Source organism: Eptesicus fuscus, chromosome 15 (genome assembly GCF_027574615.1).
Source record: "Eptesicus fuscus isolate TK198812 chromosome 15, DD_ASM_mEF_20220401, whole genome shotgun sequence".
In the NCBI taxonomy this organism is placed as follows: Eukaryota; Metazoa; Chordata; class Mammalia; order Chiroptera; family Vespertilionidae; genus Eptesicus; species Eptesicus fuscus.
In genome coordinates this window covers 34539445-34563701 of record NC_072487.1, presented here as the reverse complement: position 1 = coordinate 34563701, position 24257 = coordinate 34539445, and the positions used below count along the sequence as shown (strand labels likewise).

Sequence of the window (24257 nt, the reverse complement as noted above, 5' to 3'; positions counted from 1 at the left end):
GTAATTCTTTTATTTAAAATTCTGAAAAAAATACAAAATGCTACCTTGATAGGCTTCTCTGATATTTAACAACTATTAGTTTGGGAAAGCGCTTCTTGAAATTCCATCTAATGCTATTCTCCTACAATTTGAATGCTGTCAATGCTGACCTGTCCTTTAGTAGGAATAGAAAAAAAGTATTAATTATTGAATTAAGTCTTCTGCAGTTATAGCTGAAGATTTGTACATTGTCACTTTTTGGCGTATCCAGTTAACTGCCATGATATTTTGAATTTAATTAAAAAAGGCCCACTGCTTGCGTCTATAGATGCTTATGGAGTACAAATGCGTATACTAAAAATTAAAGAAGTTAAAAAAAACACCCAAGATGAACTTAATACCAGGAGTAAAATCTACTTAAAATTAAAAACTCTACAATAAGAATATTCTAAATATATCACAAAGTGAATGGATTAAGTTTCATTACACCAATTATCAATAAGGCTTAGAACTGACTAAAAGTAAGAGATGGTCCCAATTAATTTATTTTACTCAGATTTCTCCCACCTATAAGTCTCTAGCCACAATAAACCTTTTATTTCATTTAATAAAAATGGCAACATTATTTGCTTTCAAAATGTATCCTATATAATAAAAGGCTAATATGTAAATTGACCAAATGGCAAAATGACCAGTCGCTATGATGCACACTAACCACCAGGGGGCAGACGCTCAACACAGGAGCTGCCCCCTGGTGGTCAGTGTGCTCCCACAGCCAAGCTCCCACAGTCCCTCCCCCTGGCCAGCTGGCCCTGATCGCCCGGATAGGCGGCCAGGCCGAGGGACCCCACCTGTGCATGAATTCGTGCACTGGGCCTCTAGTTATAAATAACTCCCATAGATGAGCTCGGCATAAGTAAACTCCCAAGCCATTTCTGAAAGATATTTTTGTGAAACATCTGTTTATTAAAAAAACACTTCAGAGGATATTATATTTTATTATATAAATGTCAAATGTTTTATAGTACTGCTTTACCATATCTTATGTATCCTATAAAATAAATATAATTTTAACATACACTGGAATTCATAACAGAAGTAATGCAAAGAACAGATGCTTGAAATATACCCAGTAGGAAACTTATTCCTAATATTATCATCCAATCCTTTGGCTAAGAAATGCTTCCAATATTACAGATAAACTTGATCTTCTTTAAAATATGTAGTCCACTGTTTTTCTGTTTCTGTCACAGTAGCTATAAATAGTTGTTTAAGAATATCCTTATCTAAATTTCTGCCTGCAAAAAGAACAAAATTTGGTGTGATTATACTATGCTTATTAAAATGACACAGTTTAGCTATCAATTCCTGACCATTAAATGCTGATGATCTTGGAAAATTAAAAACAATAGTAGTTGAGTGATTCCTTTAACTTTCTAGTTAAATACTTCAGTACCCAACTGATATTTGGATTAATCACTTTTCTAAAGTTCTTTGAAGAGTAAAAGGTCTAGCAAGTTCTTATGAATGTTATAACATGATTAAGACAAATATATTAACCACAATTTTATTTAGGTTTACAAAAGGGCTTCTGATTGGTTAATACTGCTTAAGTAGCGCATTATAATCTTTTCAAATATATTTTCCACTTTGCTTTAGAGATTTAACTGCTTGTAACTTACCAATAAGAACCAGTCGATTTGTTCTCTCAGTGTCATCTCTCCAGCTCACTGGAGTCTCCTCCAGATCATACAGCTCATAGACACCTTGGACAATCACTTGCTGTGGTTTGTCTTTGATGGACACCAGCCCCTGCTCAGAGGAGAATGATCAGTCAACCTCAATGTGAATTGAGCCAGATAACTGCTCAGAACTCCTGGGAGTAAAGAGCACAGGGTAACATTTCAAAGCACACAGGTTGTTTTAGCTGCAACAGTAAATGAAGCTGTGTAAATAAATCATGCTTTATGCAGTGATTTTCAAAGCGTTTCAGCAATGGAAATAAGAAAAAATGAAAATAGATAAAGGTTATTTGTATAAAACCAGTGCTTCCATTTAAAACCAAATATGCTTTTATGTAACAGCCAAGAAAGGGACGCTGTCCAAAAGTACAAAACTGTATACTGTATACTGCACCTTTAGTCGAATGACCTCCATGCAGTCATCATCCTTGTTCCTCACATTCTTTTCCCACAGAAGATTCTGTATCAAGTAACATATGTCAGTAAGACCAACAACTGCTAATAGCAACAACTATGTAACAATACAGTTCATAAATCATTAATCAGTTAACTACTGGATTCACCTGAATAAATTCATTTAGACTTTCTTCCTTTGCATTTCCTGGTACTTCAAATGTGACTGTAATAATACTCTATAAATCAAGAAAGAGAATCAATAATGATTTTTTTATAGTAAAAAGTGATTTTTTTAAAAAAATCATAAGTTTTAAGAATGAAAAGTAAGGAACACATTCATGGAAAGTTATACTACGTGTAACTTTCACACTATTATTTGATTTTTGGTATCAGCAACTCTATTTTCTAAATTCTGAATAGTTGATCAATGGTTTAGCATTTATACAGAGAAACTGCCATAAAAGGGTACTCATCATTTAATTCATCCTTTCCAGGATTCTCAGTGCTAAGAGGAAAGATAATACACATATGTAGTTTATCAACTATAAGTACTGAGCCAGGTATTTTTGCTGGGTCACTTTATCTTTCATTTACATGTGACAATAATCCTGTGGAATAAAGAGAATTATTTCCATTTTATAAGCTGGGGGAAATGAGGCTCAGAAAAAAGCAAATTACCCAGAACAATGTGCATATACTTAATGATACTGCATTATACACTTAAACATTCTTAAGAGGGTGGATCTCATGTTACGTGTTTTTTACCACAATTTTTTTTAAAAAGTGTTTATTTTTAAATCTTAAACTGTTTTTATAAATTATGACAATAACAGTATGTATTAAACAAAACGACAGGCTTCTTTCCTCCTCAAAACAATCACTAAAAATCTATATAAAAATGTATAGAAAATCTTGTTAAAATACACAGCAAAAGGGTGCCAAGTGAAACATAATTTGTCAATTTTAAAAGACAGTAGTAATTTAATCTTCAAAAATGCTAAAAATGTATTTTATTCAAGTTAGATAACTTGGCATTTAATACTGGGAATGTCTTAATGTAGCACTCAATATTGCTCTATTCTATTGCTTTATTCTTAGCCTAAAAATTTTTATATCAGGGAATTATTTTTGCTTTTTGCAGGTTAGAGATATGACAATTGTCTAAGGGGTACAATTAACTCCAGCATGAGAGGAAAAAGGTTTTAAAAATTAAGACAATGCATCATGGGACTCAAGGAGGAAAATAAACATTTTAAAACAAGATGTTTTTCTGTATCAATAAACTCTACTCACATTAGACTTTAAAGATGAAATCCATAAGTTCCCAGGGCAAAAGATGAGGGTCACAACTCATAATTCATAATTGGCTCTACTGATTAAGTATGCAAAGATTGTCCCTTGGGTTTTCTCATCTACTTTCCACCCTCCAACCCCAAGTCCTCCTTATCGGGAGTAAATGAGAAATCCATAAAATATAGAGAGAACTGCATTAAACATCATTCAAGGATAAAACTTTAGTAACACACAATATGTCCTAGGTATTACCCATTTCAGACTTTTCCCCTGGTTTATTATTGTTTTTTAATCTAAAAATAACTCTTCTTTCCCAAACACAGAAAGAATCAGAAAACTGAATCAATAATTCAGAAAACTAAAGCAAAATAAGGTACTGTACTTAAAATAAAATCCAGGAATAACCTAAATTCTAGGAGTATGTTCAGTTTTTTTCTTTAACCTGCTAGGTTATTTCCCTCAGTTTTCCACTCTTTTGCAAACAATACCTAATATGCAACCACTTCTATGTTTTATTCATCTAGAAAACTAAGCCCACTAACATGCTTAAATCCAAAATCGGCATCCCCACACTCCAGTCCTCTGCTCTTTGCCTGTGTAATCTCTACTGTGATATTCTGCCACCACGTAAAGAGGTGAATATTCAGTTTGCCTTCCAGAGTTTTCTATTTCTAGGCTCCTCTAGGTAATCTAGGCTTGTTTGCCATCACTTCTCTCTTCTTATTGCTCCATCACTAGTCAAGTTATCCAGCCAAGTCTACCTGTGAAATAGTGCTCGATTTATCCCATTTCTATTGTCAATGTAAGAAGGCCCTCAACAAGGGCATGTGAACTTCTGCGGTATCTTCCTGCTTGGTCCCTGACTCCACACTTCAATCGGGCTGACCTAATACTGTCTGACAGCACAGCATGAGTTCTCTCTCTCTCTTTAAATATATTTCTATTGATTTCAGAGAAGAAAGGAGAGAGAGATAGAAACATCAATGAAAGACAATCACTGATCGGCTGCCTCCTGCATACCCACTATTGGGGATCGAGCCTGCAACCCTGGCATGTGCCCTGTCTGGGTACTGAACAGTGACCTCCTGGGTTCATAGGTCAACACTCAACCACTGAGCCACGTAGGCCAGGCCATGAGTTTTCTTTGCCTAGCAAATCAAAGCCAATACTAGGATTCCAATACCAAGCATTCATGAAGACTTCTGCACTTAAGTTCTGCTCTTCTAGAACATTCTCACTTTCCCACTTTTAAACATCTGGATTGGTCTTTCCCTTACTCTTCTGGTAAAAAATAAATCTACCATTTTGGGGTTACTTTTTGGTGTAAAGTCAGAAAAGCAGTTAGCTCTTTGGGAGGAGAGTTGCTGACTGAACATTTTCTATATCTTGATCTGAGTGGAAATTGTAGGGTTATGTGTTCGTGTACACATATGGACAGATATATAGGTAAAAATATATGTGAAGATACTTGTATACTAAAAATTTGTATACTTTATTTACTTTACATATGAAACATAGTCTTTTACAATCTACTAAACCAAATGAGACAGTTGGAGCTCTCGATTCCATAGCCCTTTGTCTGCAATATTATATTCTGTTCTATGTTCAGACATCTAAAGCAAAAAAGTCTCCTGGAGAGCTTTACAAAAAGAATAGGCACACCCTAGTTACTGATGAAATGACACAACGTCTGGGATTTGCTTTAATACACTCCAGCAAGGGTGATGGATACATGTAGGTTCATTACTATACTTGTTTAGTTTTATGTATGCTTGAACTTTTCTATTTAAAGAAAAAAGTTTAAATAATACTTCAGCAAAAGAAATGCTGGAAAGGTAGATGAAATAAAATCAGCAAAATGTTGATGGCCATTGCAACTGGGTCATACATATGAAGGGTTCATTTTACTATTCTTTCTACTTTTATGTATCTTTGACGTTTTCCAAGATAAAATGTTAAAAATATACATACACATTAATATGTACATGCTCAAGGCCTATTCCTGGAGATATGAGGGGTGCAACAACTGAGCATCCGAGTTATTTTTAAAAGCTCCACAATTGATTCTGATGTACACCCCCATTTGAGAATCACAGCTTTGCATTCTTTTAATATTCACTAAGCACCCACCATAAATTTCTAGCAATGAGAAATTTACATTTAAGGAATTTAGAGACTACTGCAAGGGAAAAGCATTTCAACCCAAACTACAAAGCATGAGAAATGCCATGATAAGGATATATTCAAGCCACTATGGGTGCAGATGCTGGCTATTATAAAGGTTCTTGAAAGTGAGTACTACATCTTTTAAACCTTATGACTCCTACTATGATGTCCTTTACCCAAAAAGTCATTAAAAATGTGATTCAAGTTCATTTTATAACTAATATTGAGATTGTAAACAGTTTTCCAAAAAATTCTACCTGGCTCTTATATTTTTCCAATTCACTCATTTTAAAGATAAGATAAATATTCTATTAAGTTTCTGAGAAAAGTGTTACAAACATGGTAGTATATCTCCCCATAAATATGAGCCAAAATGGAGACAAAAGAACAAGTGGCTGCGGTTGCCTTGGCCCTATTACAATTAGTAAGGACCCAAAAAAGGAGCAAGAGCTTCAAGACAGAGGAAGGAAGACTATGTTCAATGCTCACCCACAATCCCCCCTTCCTTTCACTGTGTTTAAATGGAACAAAGAAGTTACCCTAAAGCTCTACTATCTACGACTTGCTTAAAAGGAAGATGAGTACAGTGAATATTTATTTTGTTTGTTCCTAGCATTTTCAATATTTACCTCAGGGATTAGAGTTTTAGAGCATGAAAAACATCTTAAGTTTAAATTTATAGTGCTCAATTGAAACTCAGCCAATTTTTATTTAAATAAGCCATACATGCTTATATCAAACTTCCTTAATCAGTTCAATATAGTTAAAAATAGGCTGCACTATGCTGCTTTTAAGTGATTCCCTCAGAAAAACTGATAAAATATGCTGCGTGACCTATAGAATGGAGGAGTTAAAATGCATGATTTTCTAAACATTCTAAGCAACTCCAGTTTAATGAATTCCTATTTTGCTTTAAGAAGCGAGATTAGATGACCTCAAAAGCATTTACATTCTGAAAACTATCAACACAATTAAAAAATACATTTTTAGAAAGAGTTCTAATAAAATAGTCCTAAATAGAACCTATTAGTTAAAAAGATACTGTAAAAATATTTTCAAGGTTTTTTTTTTTTACCTGATCAAGGTGAGGTTGTATTGTTGGCAAATGTTGAAGTTTTTTCTGCAAACTAAGAACAATTGATTATAAATTCAGATATCAATATATTTTTTATTTAACCTTGTACATTTCTTAACGATACAAAGCTACATAAGGAAGATATTCACAGTTTATAATCTATTATACAGTTTACATGTTGCTCACATATTCTAATACAGAAAAGCTGGCAGATTATTTTAAAACTTTTCTTAAATATGTACAAACATTCACATACATAAACACAATATAAAGAAAAACTAATCTTTAGCAACACTATTTTGTGTGGTTAAATATGTCAGTAGATTTCTTTTTATTTTCAAAAGATCTAACTAGCCCGAAACCCAGATACAAAAATCTAAATAAGCCTAGAAAAATATAAATAAGCATTTTTACTACTGCTCAAAACTTCATCAACTCTCCCCATGCTTCCTAATATGAAAATTCTGGTACCTAAAGAAAGTTAGAAGAATAAATTTTCTTTTATAAACATTTTCCTTTGAACATGACTACTTAGTAAAAAATAAACAGTATCCATAAATATAAGCCTTCTATATATTCAGTTAGTGGTAAAAACAAAAAGCCAGAATCTTAACAATCCATTGTTCTGATATGAAAAGAGCGAGAAGAGCATAACAAATTATAACCATGACAACTGTTAGACACTGATGGGGGTAGGCTGGGAGGAGGGAAGGACTTAAAACCTTGCAGATGTTTTGCCTTGAAGAACAGTGAGGGGTAAATTAGTAATAGCAAGTTTAGGAAAGAGAAAAGGCTTGTAGGAACTGTTGGAGGGAATGAGTCTCACTGAGGGGAAGGGGGAAGTCTTAGTAGGGAAAGTGTCAAATTAAACCTTCCCAGCTGAATGGATTCCCCTGTTCAACAACCAAGCACAATGGGAAATATGCAAAAGCCTTACCCATAGTGGGGGCATTACATTAAACAGCTACTTTTTTAAGTGTCACTAATGCATAACTATTCTTAAGTAAATCATCTGCTATTTCCCTACATTCAATATTTAATGTTTTTAGACCAGTGATGGGCAACCTTTTGAGCTTGGTGTGTCAAACTTCGCCAAAAAACTGAGCATAACTCGGGTAGTGTGTCACTTTGAGGAAAAAACATTATTTCGCAAATGTTTCATCCTCGGCATGCGGCCACCTCAGCGGCTGCGTGTCATCAGAAATGGCTACGCGTGTCAGTGCTGACACGCGTGTCATAGGTTCGCCATCACTGTTTTAGACAATGACTGCTTAAAACATCCGTAGGGAAGGAAAAGGTTTTCTTCTACCCTCTTCAGGTCCCTGGCTGGGTCTGAAAATTAAACTGATAAAGACAGGGTAGCAGGAGGAAAACACACAATTACTTAAGTTTAACAAGACACAGGAGCCTTCATAAGGAAATGAAGACCCAAATAAATGGTTAAGCCTGAGTGGTTTTATGTAAGGTGTGGTAAAGAGTGCAAAGTCATGGAAATATAGGACAGGACAGAGTGTCAGCCAAGTGTAGTAAGTTGGGGGAAAGTGAGTAAGGCCTGCTCCTTCAGATTCCTCTGTGTGTCCATTTGTCCTCAGAGATAAGCATGCTCCTTTCCTCAGGTATAGGGAGGAAACCGCTCACAGAAGGGTTCATCTACTTCAGAGGAAATGGAAGAAAACATCTGCAAATCATGTCTGATAGGAGTTAACACCTAAAATATACAAAAACTCCGGCAACTCAGCCACAACAACAAAATCAAATAACCAGATTTAAAATGGGCTAAGTACTTAAATAGACATTTCTCCAAAGATGATATTCAAATGGCCAACAAACATATGAAAAGGTGCTCAACATCTCTAATCATTAAATAAATGCAAATCAAAGCCACAATGAGCTATCACCTCATACCTATTAGGACAGCTACTACCAAAAACAACAGGAAGTAAGTACCAACAAGATGTAGAGAAACTAAAACCCTTGTGCACTGTTGGTGGGAATGTAAAATGGTGCAGCTGCTATGGAAAACAGTGTGGTGGTTCTTCAAAAACTTAAAAATAGAAATACCATAGGATACAGCAATCTCACTTTTGGGTACATATCCAAAAGAAATGAAAGCAGTATCTTGAAGAGATTTTAGCACACCCATGTTCATAGCAACATCATACACATACAGGGAAATATTATTTAGCCTTTTAAAAGAAGGGAATCCTGCCCTGGCCAGTTTGCTCAGTGGTGTCAGCCCATGGGCCAAAGGATGGGGGCGTTCAATTCCTGGTCAAGTGCACATACCTCAGTTGCAGGCTCAATCCCTAGCCGTGTGCTAAAGGCAACCAATTGATGTGTTTCTCTCACATTGATGTTTCTCTCTCTCTCTCTCTCTCTCTTTCTCTCTCTCTCTCTCTCCTCCCTCACCTCCACTCTCTAAAAAAAATATCAAGGGAAATAATATTCTTGAGTGGGAATTTTTTTTAAAAAGGAGGAAATCCTTCTTTGTTAAATATGTATAAACCTTGAGGACTAAATAAAAAAGTGAAATAAACCAGTCATGATAAGACAAATACTGCTTGATTCTACTTATATGAATATCAAAGTAGTCAAATTCATAGAAACAGATAATAGAATGATGGCTGCCAAGGGTAGTGGGGAGGGAAAAATGGAGAGTTGTCACCGAATAGGTGTAGTTTTAGTTTTGCAAGATAAAGCATTTCTGTAGATCCAGTCCACAACAATGTGAATATACTTGATTGAACTGTACACTTAAAAATGGTTAAGATACCTTTAAAAAAAAAGATACCGATGTACAGAAAAGAAATTTACATTCTTCTCATTCTTATAAAAAAGATTCCCTTTAGGGAAAGACGTAGGAAACTGATCCATCACTGAGGGGAAAGAAAGTATCTGTGGTAATATCCTAAGCTAAAATTTTCTATGTATTTCATGCATTTTGTCACAGAAAGTGTTATATATATTTGGTGTATAAATAATAATTAGTCTTAAAGTTAACTACCATTTACACTATAACTTCTATAGGAAAATGTAGTGTGATTTCCAAATATCTAATTGACAAAACTTTCAAGAACATAATCATTAGGAACGGTCTTTTATGTCAAAGAATGACAGGAAGCTTAAATCAAGTGTGTAACTCTGTAAATCATTCCTATAATACCTATCATTTTGGAATAACAGGTACATTACAATAAAAATTACCAAAACACAGGAAACATACCTTATTCCAGAGAGACTGTCAAAGGCATGAAGATCTAACACGTTAGAGAGATCAACTCTAAAAGAAAGAAAACCAATGAAACAGTGTAAAATTCTATAAAATATACTCAATTAATCCAGAAAAAAAAAAATCTCAAAGACTGTTTTGCCAAAAATGTAGACATAAAGGTTTAACAGTATATCATAGTATTTTGGGAAAACAAAAATGACAAGCAAGAAACAAAAAGCTTGTAAAAATAACTTTTTTATAGATTTAATACATAAAATTTAAAAATTGGTTGAATGGTCTAAGATCCAGGTTACTTGGTTACTGCTTCAATAAGCTATAGTTTTTTTTAGTTTGTTGTTTATTAATATTTTTTAGATCTTTATTGTTTAAAGTATTGCATATGCCACCCCCCGCCCCTACAATTAACCCATTCTAGCCGGTCCTACCCACCAGCCCCAGGCGTTAGTTTTTTTAAATTTATTTTCAGTTACCTTTTTAATCCTAAAAATTCATTCATATATATTTCAGTTAAAGAACTGAAACTTTTCAAAGCAACAGTTTATTACTTAAAATATGAAATGAGAGTAGTGGAACAAATGGGATTTTCATATTTCTTTTATCCACCTCCCTCTTTCCATAATATATAACAGGTAATATTGTAAGAATGTGAGGAGTCAAACAACCACTGTATTAGAAATATTCACTTTAGGACCTGTATCTATATGCAAATAATGTAGTTTGATTTCATTTCCTTCAGAATGGTGTTGCATATAAACTGAAACGTCCTAGTTAATGCTCTATCTGCATAATCATTATGTTAGAATTATTTAGTTGTAATTAAGTAAGCCTTACTATGAAAGCAAGTATTCAAATCAGAAGAGACGATCATTTCAAAATTAGCATTAGCTTTGTTTTAAACACATAAATTTATAAAGACTAGTGACTGAGTTCCAATTTTTACATGAGTCTATTAAACAGTTAAAGATGGTGATTTCTCAATAATCAAAGCTACAATGTAAAGAAAATGACAACAAAATAATTAAATTTCAAAATTAGATTCCAGAACTTGCCAAACATCTATTACATTTTTCACAAAGAAAACCAAACCAAGTCAAGATTTTTAAAAATGCATAAACATGTAAACTACAGAAAACCTTCTCCTTTAACTTAGGACTGACTGACCAGCTGTGTTTGCTTTGCTCATTCTCAACAGTCTGACATATATTCATACTTGTGCCAACAATACTCTCTGTTAGATTATGGATGCTTATCCCGGCACAATGCAGACAAATTCCCATCTTATTAAAAGAAGAATACACCAAGGTTCTCTGTTAGTAGACGAACAATATTTCAAATTCTAGACATTCTAGATGAGCAGAATTAGGAAAATGATCCAGCAAAAAAGTAAATGTTCCATGAAGAAATTTTTTAAATATTGATTTTAGAGAGGAAGGGAGAGGGAAAGATAGAAGCATCAATGATGACAGAGAATCATTGATCAGCAACCTTCTGCATGCCCCCCACAGGGGATCAAGCCTGCAACCTGGGCATATGCCCTAACCAGGAATCAAACCGTGACCTCCTGGTTCATAGGTTGTCACTCAACCACTGACCCACACTGGCCGGGCAAAGAAATTTTTTAATATCAATTTACATAAGAGATCAAAGCCTCAATATTAAACATATTCCCTTTTTTGCTATCACAACTGAGCAAATATTTATACTGACAGGTGATGAAGTTTTCCCCAAGTTTATTATCTTTACCTGAGGAAATAACTTTAAAGTTTTAAAAAGTTTACACAGGTCAATTAATTTGGGTGAATATCAAAATTCAGGCCAATTGTGTGAATACCAAAAGTCAGTTTTGTAACACAAGCTTCTAAATAAACTAGTTTCACTGGGACCGTGTCCTTGAGAATACATGTCATAGATTTAGAGATAATTCTGCTTTGTACTCAGATTCTTTTGACATTTCTAAAACAGACAGGATCAAAAATAGATCTGTACAGATTAAATTCTAAAGAGAATAATAAAATATCAAAGTCTCTCACTGTATTCTCACCAGATTCTCAATGGAGATTAAAAGAGGAAAAAGTCTAAGCTTCCAGATAAAAATTACCATAGACTTTCTTCAAATCTATTATCGCCATGAAAAATAAATGATTTCACTCACTAGAAAGCTAACTGCCATGGCATCAAATGCATTTAATTTCCTCCTTTGAAGATAAAAAAATCAGACATTTTTCAAGATATTAATAAAAATAAATAAATAAAGACTAGTACCATCATGTAAAAACTAAATGAGAGAATAAAGCAAACACCAAGGGGGAAGTAAAGAACTTTGAAAGCTCATCTTTTCTCCTAATTTCTTGAACTATCTATGCCAGGAGTACCTAATCAATGAGGAACTTTCAATTTTCCCTATGTCTAAAGAGTACTTTAAGTAGCCTAAGACCAGGGAAAGGAGAATGACAAGGAAGAGGGCTCTGGCTGTCCAAGGTGGAGAGGGAAGTTCAGGGGCTACTCCAGGGATATTGCCTGTAGTCATCTTTTCAAAGTTCAGTGAGTCTCATGAACAGGGGCCACCCAATTCCAGATCTGTGAATTATCAATACCATCCAATAGCTACACCCAGAACTCTAGAATTAAATTTCCAAATGCTTTCCCCAGTGGCACCTCAAATGCCTACAGAACTAAATTAATCACCTTTACTAAACCCACTGCTAACATCACCATACCCCCAAATTGCTCCTCCCTTCCTGTATTTCCTAACTTGGAAGAACTGTGCAATATTCAATCCATTCCCCAAGAGTCACACTGCTTTTACTCCTTCACTAGCTCCTTGCTGCCTACAGGAGAAAATCCAAACTATGTATCATGGCATTCAAGACCCTTTGTGGTAAGTTCTCCATCTCTTCAGTCATGTCTCTTTTTCTCTCTGCAACATAATACCTATGTTCTAGTAATTTTGAAATATTCACGGGTGTCTCAAATACAAAAGCTTCCTTAGGCCTAGAAAGCCATTGCTACTCTTGACCATCTGGAAAACTCCTATTCATATTTCAAGACTCAGGTCAATGATCACCTTCTCAGTCAAAATTTTCTGACTCTTCATCAAGAAGAGTTGAGTAAGTGTTCTTTATCTTCCTGTTCTTACAGGAACCTGTGCATCTAATATTCTTGCTACATTAATAATATGATATGTTGGTTTTTGTTAGTTTGCTTTTGTCTCCCTCAAATGACTGATCACCTTTAAGACCAAGTTTTTGCCTTACCCATTGCTTATTAGTAAATCCTTAACATGCCACAAAATGCCTAGCAACTAGTAGCATGCTCAATATATACTGTAGTTTGTTGAATAGATTAACTTATTATTAACAAATTGGATTTAGATTTTCCTCTGTTCAGTCCATTTATATCTCCAAGATTTTTTAAAAAGTCCAAAAAAGATAAGAATGGCACTCCTAATCTTTCCATCCAGCTTCTAAAGTCCATGTGTGGTCCATTAGAATCCCATTTGCCTCAAAATCAACTTAAGACATACCAATAAAACAATGCTACACATCATTCTCATTCTTTAACTTATACACTCTTTAGGTAATCTTTTCTTATACATGCTTATAGCAGCTTTACTATGGTCAGTTTTACTACTGTCAGCATTTGTCTATCACAAAATGCTTAAGGGATTAAAAAAAATACACACACAGTAACACAAAACTTCCATCAGAGTGATTTCAACTGTTTTGTTAAAAACCAAATCTCTAGTTTCTAAACTGGGAAACTCAAGTTGCTATGCCTCAAGGAATTTTGGGAAATATCCTATATAATAAAAGGCTAATATGCAAATTGACCAAACGGCTGAAAGACTGGTCGCTATGACGCGCACAGACCACCAGGGGGCAGACGCTCAAAGCAGGAGCTTCCCCCTGGTGGTCAGTGCACTCCCACAGGGGAGTGCTGCTCAGCCAAAAGCTGGGCTCACAGCTGGTGAACGCAGTGGTGGTGGCGGAAGCCTCTCCTGCCTCAAAGGAAGTGCTAAGGATGTCTGACTGCCTGCTGACTTAGGCCTGCCGGGAAGCGGGCCTAAGCCGTCAGCTGGACATCCCCCGAGGGCTCCTGGACTGCGAGAGGGCACAGGCCGGGCTGAGGGACCCCAACTCTGCCCCCAAGTGCACAAATCTTGTGCACCGGGCCTCTAGTTTGATATAAGATTCATGACCTACTAGTAAGAATTCTTCCATGGAGTTCTGATCTTCACTGAAAAGGATCCTAACACAACATCATGCTCAACACAAGAAGTACTACTTCAGAAGGTCCCTAGATTCTCAGAAACAATGGCAAACACCTGACACTGAAGAAACAGAAAAAAAAGGGAGACTTTATTCCCTGTTCATTCATCTATTTAAAGTAACAAAATTTAATCACTGCATGTTTGCTGTTCTATAATATAGCAGAACAATGATAGAAAAGCCATATAAATATAAAAATCATTATATAATAAGCTATTCAAGATGAAACCTTTATACAGGAAAATAAAGGTCCTAAATAAAAACCAACATTAAAAAAATTAAGATAAATCCACAGGTCTTTAAAAAACTGATTTAAGATGTTTGTAAATATGAATCAAGTAAATGCTATTACAACAGAACTACAGCTATTTATATGGACATGATTTTTAAAACCTTACTTAAGCATTATATGGTTGTCTGTCATTTTATAAAGAAAGAAACATTAAGGAGAAAAGAAACAGTAAAATGCAATAGGAAGAAGACATACTGAAGAATGCTCACGGTATCAGTTAGGCTATCAGACATTCTCTACACTGGAATTTGAAATGCAGGGAGCACATCTGGTGTATGCTTGTAGAGAACTTATACTCAGGGCATTATTCTGCCACCTCTGCCAGCAGACCAGTGGCTCCTGAGAATGAATACAAAATTAATTCCCTAGCTGCTGACATGCATATAAGCAGCTGCTGCTGTTACTGCCTAACATTTATGGTAGTCTGTCAGCACCTCTAATTTCTGCCCCAGAAGATGAGCTACTCAACTTAGGCGTCTGCTGCACTTTCAAGGAAAGATCTTTGAATTAAAAACTGGGTGGCACAGACTGCAAGCTGTGAGTCTCAGAGCTGTGGCTGCATGTTGCTGGGTCTATCAGCTGCTGAGCCATTCTTGCTAAAAAAATGAGCTTAACGAAATACCCCTTAAGCATTCAATGGAAAATAGAGTTCAATCTATAGAAATACATTTTAGGAATATTTTAAGAACACATACTTTTATAAAGTAATGCACATCTGTATAAACACAATGGAAAGAGAGAAGAACCTACAGGAAATAGAAATTAAATTTTAAAAAAAGGATGTATCAGGAACTTAAAGGTTCCATGTATTTTTACATGACAGATTATTTTTGCAACCATGAAACACTAGGAAGGTTTTAAAATGTTACAAAGTGCCCTGGCTGGTGTTGCTCTCTGGTTAGAGCATTGGTCTGCCCACCAAAGGATCTTGGGTTTGATTCCCAGTCAAGGGCAGGTACGTGGGTTGCAGGTTTGATCCCCACCCCAGTAGGGGCGCATGTGGGAGGCAACCAATCGATGTGTTTCTCTCAAATTGATATCTCCCTCTCTCCCTTTCTCTCTCTCTACCTCCCTTCCCATCCATCCCTACCACTCTCTCTAAAAATCAATGGAAAAAATATACTCAGGTGAGGATTAACAATAAAAAAAAGCTATTTAGATATCTCAAATTAAAGTAAGATTCTTAATAATATACTTTTTTTCAGATTTCTACACTAGTTACTTTTATAAATGACTGAACATCCTACGTTTTCCTCTTCATTAGCAAAAGCACAGTTGCAGTGTTATCATGGCGCTACAGTCTTAATTACAAGAAGGAGAAGCAAGTATATTAAATAGATATGCCAAACTAACTTTTCAAAAATATATATATTTTATTGATTTTTTTACAGAGAGGAAGGGAGAGGGAGAGTTAGAAACATCGATCAGCTGCCTCCTACACGCCCCGCCCCCCGCCATTGGGGTTGTGCCCACAACCAAGGTACATGCCCTTGCCTGGAATCGAACCTGGGACCCTTCAGTCCACAGGCCGACGCTCTACCCACTGAGCCAAACCGGTTAGGGCCCAAACTAACTTATAAAGAACATTCAAATCAACATTTCTGGGCCCTAGTTTTAAAAATGCACATGTGCCCTGGCCGGTGTGGCTCAGCTGGTTGCTGCCATCCCATGTACTGAAGGGTCCAGGGTTCAATTCCCAGTCAGGGCACATAACCAGATTGTGGGTTCAATCCCCAGTCAGGAGTGTACAGGAGGCAAATGATCAATGATTCTCTTTCTCTCTCCCCCTCTAAAAATCATTTTTAAAATGCTCATGTTTTTTTCTTATATTAGATTCAAGTCTATTTATCAATTACTTAATATTTATTATTAACTAAATTTATTGTTAATATCACTAATAGTTTTTTACAAGTACCTTGATCTTTGTGTTTCCAAAATTTTCCCCAGTCCATTTATTGATCTGAAATAAATTTAAAAATGAGGAAGAAAAGGTAAAAAAATGTTGTTTTTTAAAAAACATACAAGGCACATTATTTCTAAAATATGAATCATATATAAATTTTTCTGGAACTAGAAAAAAACAAAATATAGACAAACAAAACTTTCATATTTTATAGTTTAATTATTCCTTTCCTTCTACTCATAAGTCAGGTATATTCTACTGAGGCATTAAAACATGATATGCAAAAATTTACTGCACAACTCACAGAACAAGGGGCTACTTTGCGATTTATAAAAGGTCATTCACTTTAGAAAATGTGATTCATAAACCAGTAATTCTAATGTTTTTAAAATAAGTAGATAAGTAAAACATTTTATTGATACCCAATATTCCCCAAGCAGTTTGTGGAAATGACTATACACATGCTAGAATTAAAGCCTAGCTCTGAGTGGCTTTGACCCCAGCCTGTCCTCAATACTCACAGCAACACTAAGTTATTACATCCAGGTTCTTTTAGAGAATAACCTCTTCAATTCCCAGAGTAGAAACTCTACCCACTCTGACAGCCCTTCCCTTTCTGATACTAAGATAATAAAATACGGCTCCCATTGCATGGCACCAAAAACACAAATCTTTTTCAACATACTGTACACCTGATCTCGTTATCTTTATATCATCAATGCCATTGCCTTTAGTGTTACTTGCTGATGATATTTGCTATTTGTTCAAGCTTGTTCTCATGGGTAAGGCCTCCCGCATACAATGATTCTGAGGCAAGTCTCTCCACTATTTCACAAAGTTCTTATTCTTAATCTTCTCTTTTGAATGTACTCGGTAACACGATGGCTATTTCCTCTCAAATGTTTACCTTCCAACTCCCCAAATCTAATTCCGAGTCAGCTGCAAGTCTAATGTACCATGGAGGGTAAACAGCCAAAAGGGTCTTTAACTTCTCAATGTGCTTTGTCCAAATTCTTTTCTGGGATAGCTGTACAGTTCAGGCTGGCAACAAGCTGACTAACAGTCAGTCCTGCAGATACAGCTTAGTCATTATGGAAATAGAAAAGCCCAGTAGTAATAATCTCAGATCCAAAAATGTTTGCTACATAGATTGTGTTCTTTATTTCTAGTAATCACAATGATGCATGGGATTTGAAAAGAGAACAAAATTTAGGAAATGAGTGTCAAAAGGGGTAAAAGAAGTAATCTTCATTTACTGGTTCATCTTTCTACACTTCAAAATTGTCAACCATCTTTCTATTTCTTTCATTTTTTTATTCACTGTACCTTGAAATTACTATATAAATGAAGAAAAAAATCTACAACCTGATAATGGTAAGAGTTAATAACTCACTATGTGCTGAGCACCGTGCAAAGTTTACCAACATTATCGCATATAACAATCAAACCAACTTATGAGATTTGTATTACTCTTGCTTTACAGATGAGACTTAAAAATAATACAGTGAGAAACAGACCAAGGATTAAAACCCAAGCAGATTCCAAAGTCCATGACCTTAAATACTATGCAATATTATCTGCCCTCCACTTGAAGACATTATTACAGTTTTTCATAGTAAAGTCTGAGAGGCTATTACTATTAAGACCAAATATGGAGGAAAACATGAATTTTTTCTTCTGTAATCATTATCATTGTAGGCAATCTCCTAATGAGTCTTAGCTTCATTGATTCCATTCATAACATATACTATATGAACTGGCACTGACAGATTCAAAATCTGATGTCAGCAGACTGTGTCCATTAAAGATGACTAATAATAAAAATTATTCAATGTCTCTTTATAGGCATTTATTAGTTTAGGTCTTATAAAACAATTCAAAGTCCCTAAACTCTAACCTCACTTGAAAAGTCCAAGTTACTGTTGGATCATTTAACACATATTTGAGTATCATTCATATTATCCTATATTGATTGGTGTAGGCCATGGATACTGCAGACATTAAACCAGCTGTAAAACAGGTATGGTCAGTTGACAGTTAAGGAAGACAAAGTCAATGAAGGTTCAGGTAAAAGTAAGACCACACAAGTCAGGGAAAACTTCATATAGGAAAGAAGAAGAAAAAGGTGGGGAAAGGAGGGGTTTTAGGCAATGGATAAAATTGCTGGGGGAAAAATGAAGACGAAAAAGAGAGAAGATAAGGAATTCAAGGACTGGCAGAGTGAAAACACAATATGACTAATAAAAGGATTTCACAAGACACATGAGAAAATAAGTAAATAATCATCCTGGGTACAGAGAACTTCATGTAAGGAAAAAGTCAAAGAGAAGACAGGAAAAGCAGGATGAAGTCAGAAGGCCCTGAATATCAGTCTATGAACTTTGAATGATACTCAGTAAGCAATGGGGAATAATTTCATATATTACTACTTATATAACAGTCAGCTAATCAATAACAATACATGTGATTCTCTAATGGTACATGGTAAAAATATTTTGTGTAGTACACTTAGAATTTGTAGGTACTTAACACTTATAATTTTGTACCTAATAGTTGTTCTTAATTTGTTTAAATCCTCTTCTGAAACCAAGTCTGTTTTATTGATGAGGATGATATCTGCCAAAGCAACTTGCCTAAATTAGCAAACAAGAACAGATGTCAAAACAAAAATGTTAAGAAATTAAAAATAAATAGAAACATTTCTTTCAGATCAATTATCAGTTAAAAACTATATAGTACTCTATATAGCAATTCAATTTACTCCTAACCTACTTATTCTTTAGATAGTAAGAATAAATTATATTCATCACTATATAAATTCAAATTTCACATTATTCATTAAAAATATTTACTAAGTACTTTCACTTGCTACTCTAGAACAAACCTCAAAAGTTTATAACCAAGGATGATTTACAATTAGGATGATTATCAACTCATGATTTTCTTTGTAAAGAAATGTATAAAATTCAGATTTCCAATATGGCAAAAATAAGGACAGTTTACTTACTAAAATATTCCATGTAATAGTTAACATAATTTTCAAAGAAATACAGCAAATTAAGTTGTTTTTTTTAAACATTAAACAGTATTTAAAAAAAACTATACTTCAGAGGGTTTATCAGGATCTCTAACAAATATCTATTTCATCACTATGAACATATATTTTTTTGTAAGACAGATATACATAAGTTCAAGTTAAAGAATCCAGTTAACAGAAAGCTGAGTAAGAAAATAGCTTACTATAACAGAAGTTATATATTCTATTAACAGGAATAGTAAAGCTGAGGAGTCTTTAAATTTTCCTCAAATCCTCAGGAAATTTTAATCATGAGACTATCTGTTCCTATCCTAGTTTTGTGCTACCTGGAGGTATAGCTGATAAATAACACAATCAAATTCTCAAAAATAAATTAATTTTAATTCATTAAAAGAGCAGGTTTCAATAGCATGCATATCATGATCCCTTTTTTTGTTTAAGTAAATTTTACATGAATGTGCACACTTGAAAATATAAGCAGGTGCAATCTTTAAATTGGAGGTCTTTTATGTTTAATTTTATTTTAGCTTTTATAATATTTTCCTATTTTCTAGTTGGTTTATTTACATTTTCTATAATAAACATAATTTAATAAAGGAAAAAGTTACAAGAACATTTAAGTTCAGTCTAATTTAAATTATAAGTATATACCAAATGAATGCTTAGGCAGGATTACATAACAACAGAGTACCACACTCCAAAATGATAGGAAATCAATCGCTTGCTTGCAGTCTTCATTATTTATGTTTGGATCATTCATAGCAAATCTCAAGGGAGCTCATTCTTAAACCCAGCAGCATATTTAGTGACTGTCATTTATCCAAAAACCTTTTTCCTATTAGTGAGAATATGCTTAAAGTAGGCAAACTAATTTAAATTATTTTAAGTCTAAAGACAAACCAATCAGAAGCATAAAAGTATTTAAACAAAAAATGTTCTAAATGCCAAATTAAACCATATCCATATTGGGTCCTCTGTTGTTCTGAATAACAGTGAACATTTGATTAAAATGAAATCCTGTTAAAAAAGGCAGTAAGTGAGCCAACTTTTTTATAATCATCTTCAATCCCAAAGAAATGGTATGAGAATAAGAAAATATTTTTAAAAGAAAATATTTTTAAATGTTAACTGTTCTCAAACTCCTCATTAAGAACTCCTATGCCCAGCACTCACTTTATGCTATAATAAAAAAGTTTTAAACAAAAGTTTAGTTATCAGACTATTATAAATAGAAATAATTCTACTACAGGAAAAAAGAGATATTTCTTGACTTATGTTTTTATATTTGTTTTTGGTTTTCACATTCATAATTTTCTCTTTCCAATTAGCCAGTAATCAATATATACTTTAAATATGAATACCTAGAAGCTTCATTGATAAGGCCATCAGGTTTTTCTTCAGTTAAATGCTAAACAAAAAACAAAGTTTGAAAAAAGTTACTGTAGTGTAACAAACTCTAATGTTAACACAAAGGATTTTACTTTGGAGACTCCTTTCTCACTTCTGACAAAGACTTTAACAAGCTCTATTACTGAATATACAAATTAGTTCTTCTCCATTTGTAATTTTTTTTCCTACTGTGAACCTGTAGGATGTGTTGTTTTTTTGGGCGGGGAGCTTAAATTGTGTCCCCTGACATTTTTTCTTAAAAGGAAAACCCTCCATATTTAAATAAAGTCATAAAAACATAGAACATTTTAGTTCAGGTTTTAGGCATTTTCCTTTTTATAAAGTTGTTCTTGTTCTAAATATTCATTACTACTTATTTTAAAAGATAACCATTGAAATTATACTTTGAACACATCTAATATACTTCCCTCCATTCCTGCCCACTCTAGAGGACATAATAATAGAATCTGTTATAGCCTAATATACTTCCCTTAAAAAAACTACACTTCAGAAGATTTATCAGGATCTTTAGCAAATATCTCCATCATTATGAATATATGTGTTCTCTGTAAAACAGATATACATAAATTCAAGTTAAAGAACCCAGTTGACAGAATGCTAATAACAAAATAGCCCCACTCTCCACCCCAGAATTATATTACATTATATTGACTCAGTACTGGGCCCTTCAGATACCCTAGAAACAAATGTGCTGAGAGAAGGGCCCAGCCATAATTCTAGCATAAAAACAGTTTATCATTTAGAAACACTTGAGTGATCTGGCCTCTCCATGCAACTGTTTCTTTTGCTGAGTTTTCCAGAGTCACGCTAGCTCCAAAATAATATTTTGACATTGACTTAGGAGGCCCACAAGATAGTGCTCATCTCTCTGGAGGCAGCTATCATTTTTCCATAATCCTATTTATATCCCCAATGTTATCAATGCCATAAGGTTCCTCTGAAAAAATGTTTCACCTTCATTATCTTAACTCTCAAAAGCTGCCTACTGAGATTAGAGGCAATTAGATAAATAGTCTTCATATTTGAATCAAACTTCACAATTATTAAATCCTTTTACACATATTATCTCATTTAGTCTTCATAACATTTATGGGTAAAAGGCTATTCTCATTTTAGAAAAGAAACTAAATCTAATGCCATGACCATCACAGAACACATTATTATAGGTCTATTTTACTAAAATTGAAAATGAAGTAAAATTTACTAAAATTTATAATAGAAGTAAAATGAACATTATTTTTAAATCTTTGTGAAAGCTTTTTGTCTTATTAAATAAGTCTTGCATACAGTGTTACACATATGTTAATAATCACATAAGAATATGGGTAACAACTTCTGGCTTTTTCTTCTCACAGAGTATATACACTGAGTGGCCAGATTATTATGATCTCTGAACGCATAATAATCTGGCCACTCTGTGTGTGTGTGTGTGTGTGTGTGTGTGTGTGTGTGTGTATGTTAGAGGCCTGGTGCATGAATTTGTGCATGGGTGGGGTCCGGCCAGCCTGGCCAGGGGGAGGGGACATGGGCAGTTGGCTGACCTGCCTGCTGGTCGAACTCCTGGTCGAGGGGACAATTTGCATATTAGCCTTTTATTATATAGGATACACACTGAGTGGCCAGATTATTATGCGTTCAGAAATCATAATAATCTGGCCACACAGTGTATATGTAAAGATGACCTAAAAATTACATTTAAAATTACTTCACCATCTTTGCTTTGGCAGCACATTTACTAAAAAAATTATTTCATCAAACCAGTTTCATAATTCATGGAGAGGCAGATCATTAACATATTTGAAGAGTTTGAAACCTAGGAGCAATCTATTAATACTTTTATTTAATAGTATTGGTTAAGTCTATAGAGAAAAGTGTTTTTCTTTTAAAAGTTTGCCAAATTCTATTTTGGAGGAAATAAGACTAAACTAAAACTACAGTAATGATGTACTGGTTTCCACTTTAGATATAATGCTATAAATTTAACTGCAGGCCCACTCAAGTCATGGAAATCATAGAACTTGGAGAATATTGTAGCAAAAATTGTTCCTTGCCAAAAGACCAAGTTTACTATTTTTGACAATTATTCTTGCCCTGAGGCTCTAACAAATCCTATCATTGTGTCCTCTAGAGAATAAGGCTGTTAACATTCTGGAAAGAGAACCTCACATCCAGGCTTAACAAATATCTGTTAAATGAATTCTAATTAACACCCTCTATTTGACAGGTACATGAACGTTATTTGAAAAATCTACACTAATAAAAGAGAAAGATGCAAACTGACCGTACCTCCGTGATGCCCACCAGCCAATCAGGAGTATGCAAATTAACCCAACAAAGATGGTGGGTTAATTTGCATACGCAGGCGCCAAGCTGCCTGGGTCCCGGGGGTGGACACCAAGCCCGCAGCCTCCCGGGACCATCACCGCCCCAGGAGGCAAGGGCGGCGGTGTCAAGCCACGCCCGCAGGCTCCCGGGACCATCACCGGCCCCGGGAGGCGAGGGCGGCCACGCAGCTTGACAGCAGACAGCAGGGCCTGCTTGGCCGTAGCCGCGGCAACCTGCAAGCAGGCAAGCGGGCCCGCAGGCAGCACCCAGCAAGGCCTGCTTGGCTGTCACCAAGGCAACCTAGGACATTCCCTGAGGGCTCCCGGATTGGAAAGGGTGCAGGTCGAGCTGAGGGACACACCCCACCCATGCACGAATTTCGTGCACTGGGCCTCTAGTTTTATATAACACTAGAGGCCCGTTGCACGAAGAGATTCGTGCAATAGGCCTTCCTTCCCTTGGCTTCCAGCACCGGTTTTCCTCAGGCACCTGGGACCCAGGACTTCACTCTGGCCGGAGTCTGCCATCTTTGTCTTTGCTGCAGACTCAGGCCGGAGTCTGCCATCTTTGTCTTTGCTGCAGACTCCGGAGTCTCCAGATTTGTCTTCGCTGTGGCACTCCGCTCCTGTAGATCCCTTCGCCCCCACCCTCCCTCTCATAGCAGGCATCCTGCCCCACCTGGCCACTCTGCGCCTGGAGCAGCTGGGCAGCCGCCATCTTTGGCCTTCTAATTTGCATACTCACTCTGATTGGCTGTGGGCGTAGCGGAGGTACGGTCAATTTACATGTTTGTCTATTATTAGGTAACATGAAGCAACAAATCCCTTTCTATTCAGTAGTAAATCTATTCAGTAAAGATGTATTTTTAGCTAGTCATCTGTTCCTGTAATACTTAAGTTCTTTTAAATTATTTTTCAAAACATCATATTATTGACCTTTTAGAAGCTTTGTTTACATATGAATTTAGGGCTATTGGCTGTGAGCTGGTGCAGTATGAAAAAGATTTGGCAAGAAAATTAGAAACCAGTTTTGAATTTCAGACCTAAACAGAATTAATAGTAGTTTCACAAAATAACTCTTGTTTTTAATGCATTTACTTCTCAAGAAAATTAGAAATCTTCACTCAAAGCTATATTTTA

The 24257-nt window shown here is 35.1% G+C and overlaps 1 protein-coding gene across 1 annotated transcript in view; it reads right to left on the bottom strand.

The window, feature by feature from the left end:
• Positions 1-929: 929 nt before the first annotated feature.
• Positions 930-24257, bottom strand: part of ZNG1A (Zn regulated GTPase metalloprotein activator 1A) — a 43848-nt gene continuing 20520 nt past the window's right edge. Inside the window, exons 7-15 of the mRNA XM_008144964.3 lie at positions 20745-20791; positions 18893-18979; positions 16359-16403; positions 9875-9931; positions 6652-6703; positions 2285-2353; positions 2116-2181; positions 1662-1791; positions 930-1277 (exon numbers count right to left, since the gene is read on the bottom strand). Coding sequence (XP_008143186.2) covers positions 1171-1277; positions 1662-1791; positions 2116-2181; positions 2285-2353; positions 6652-6703; positions 9875-9931; positions 16359-16403; positions 18893-18979; positions 20745-20791 — 660 coding nt within the window. The 3' untranslated portion in view covers positions 930-1170. The remainder of the gene's footprint in view (positions 1278-1661; positions 1792-2115; positions 2182-2284; positions 2354-6651; positions 6704-9874; positions 9932-16358; positions 16404-18892; positions 18980-20744; positions 20792-24257) is intronic.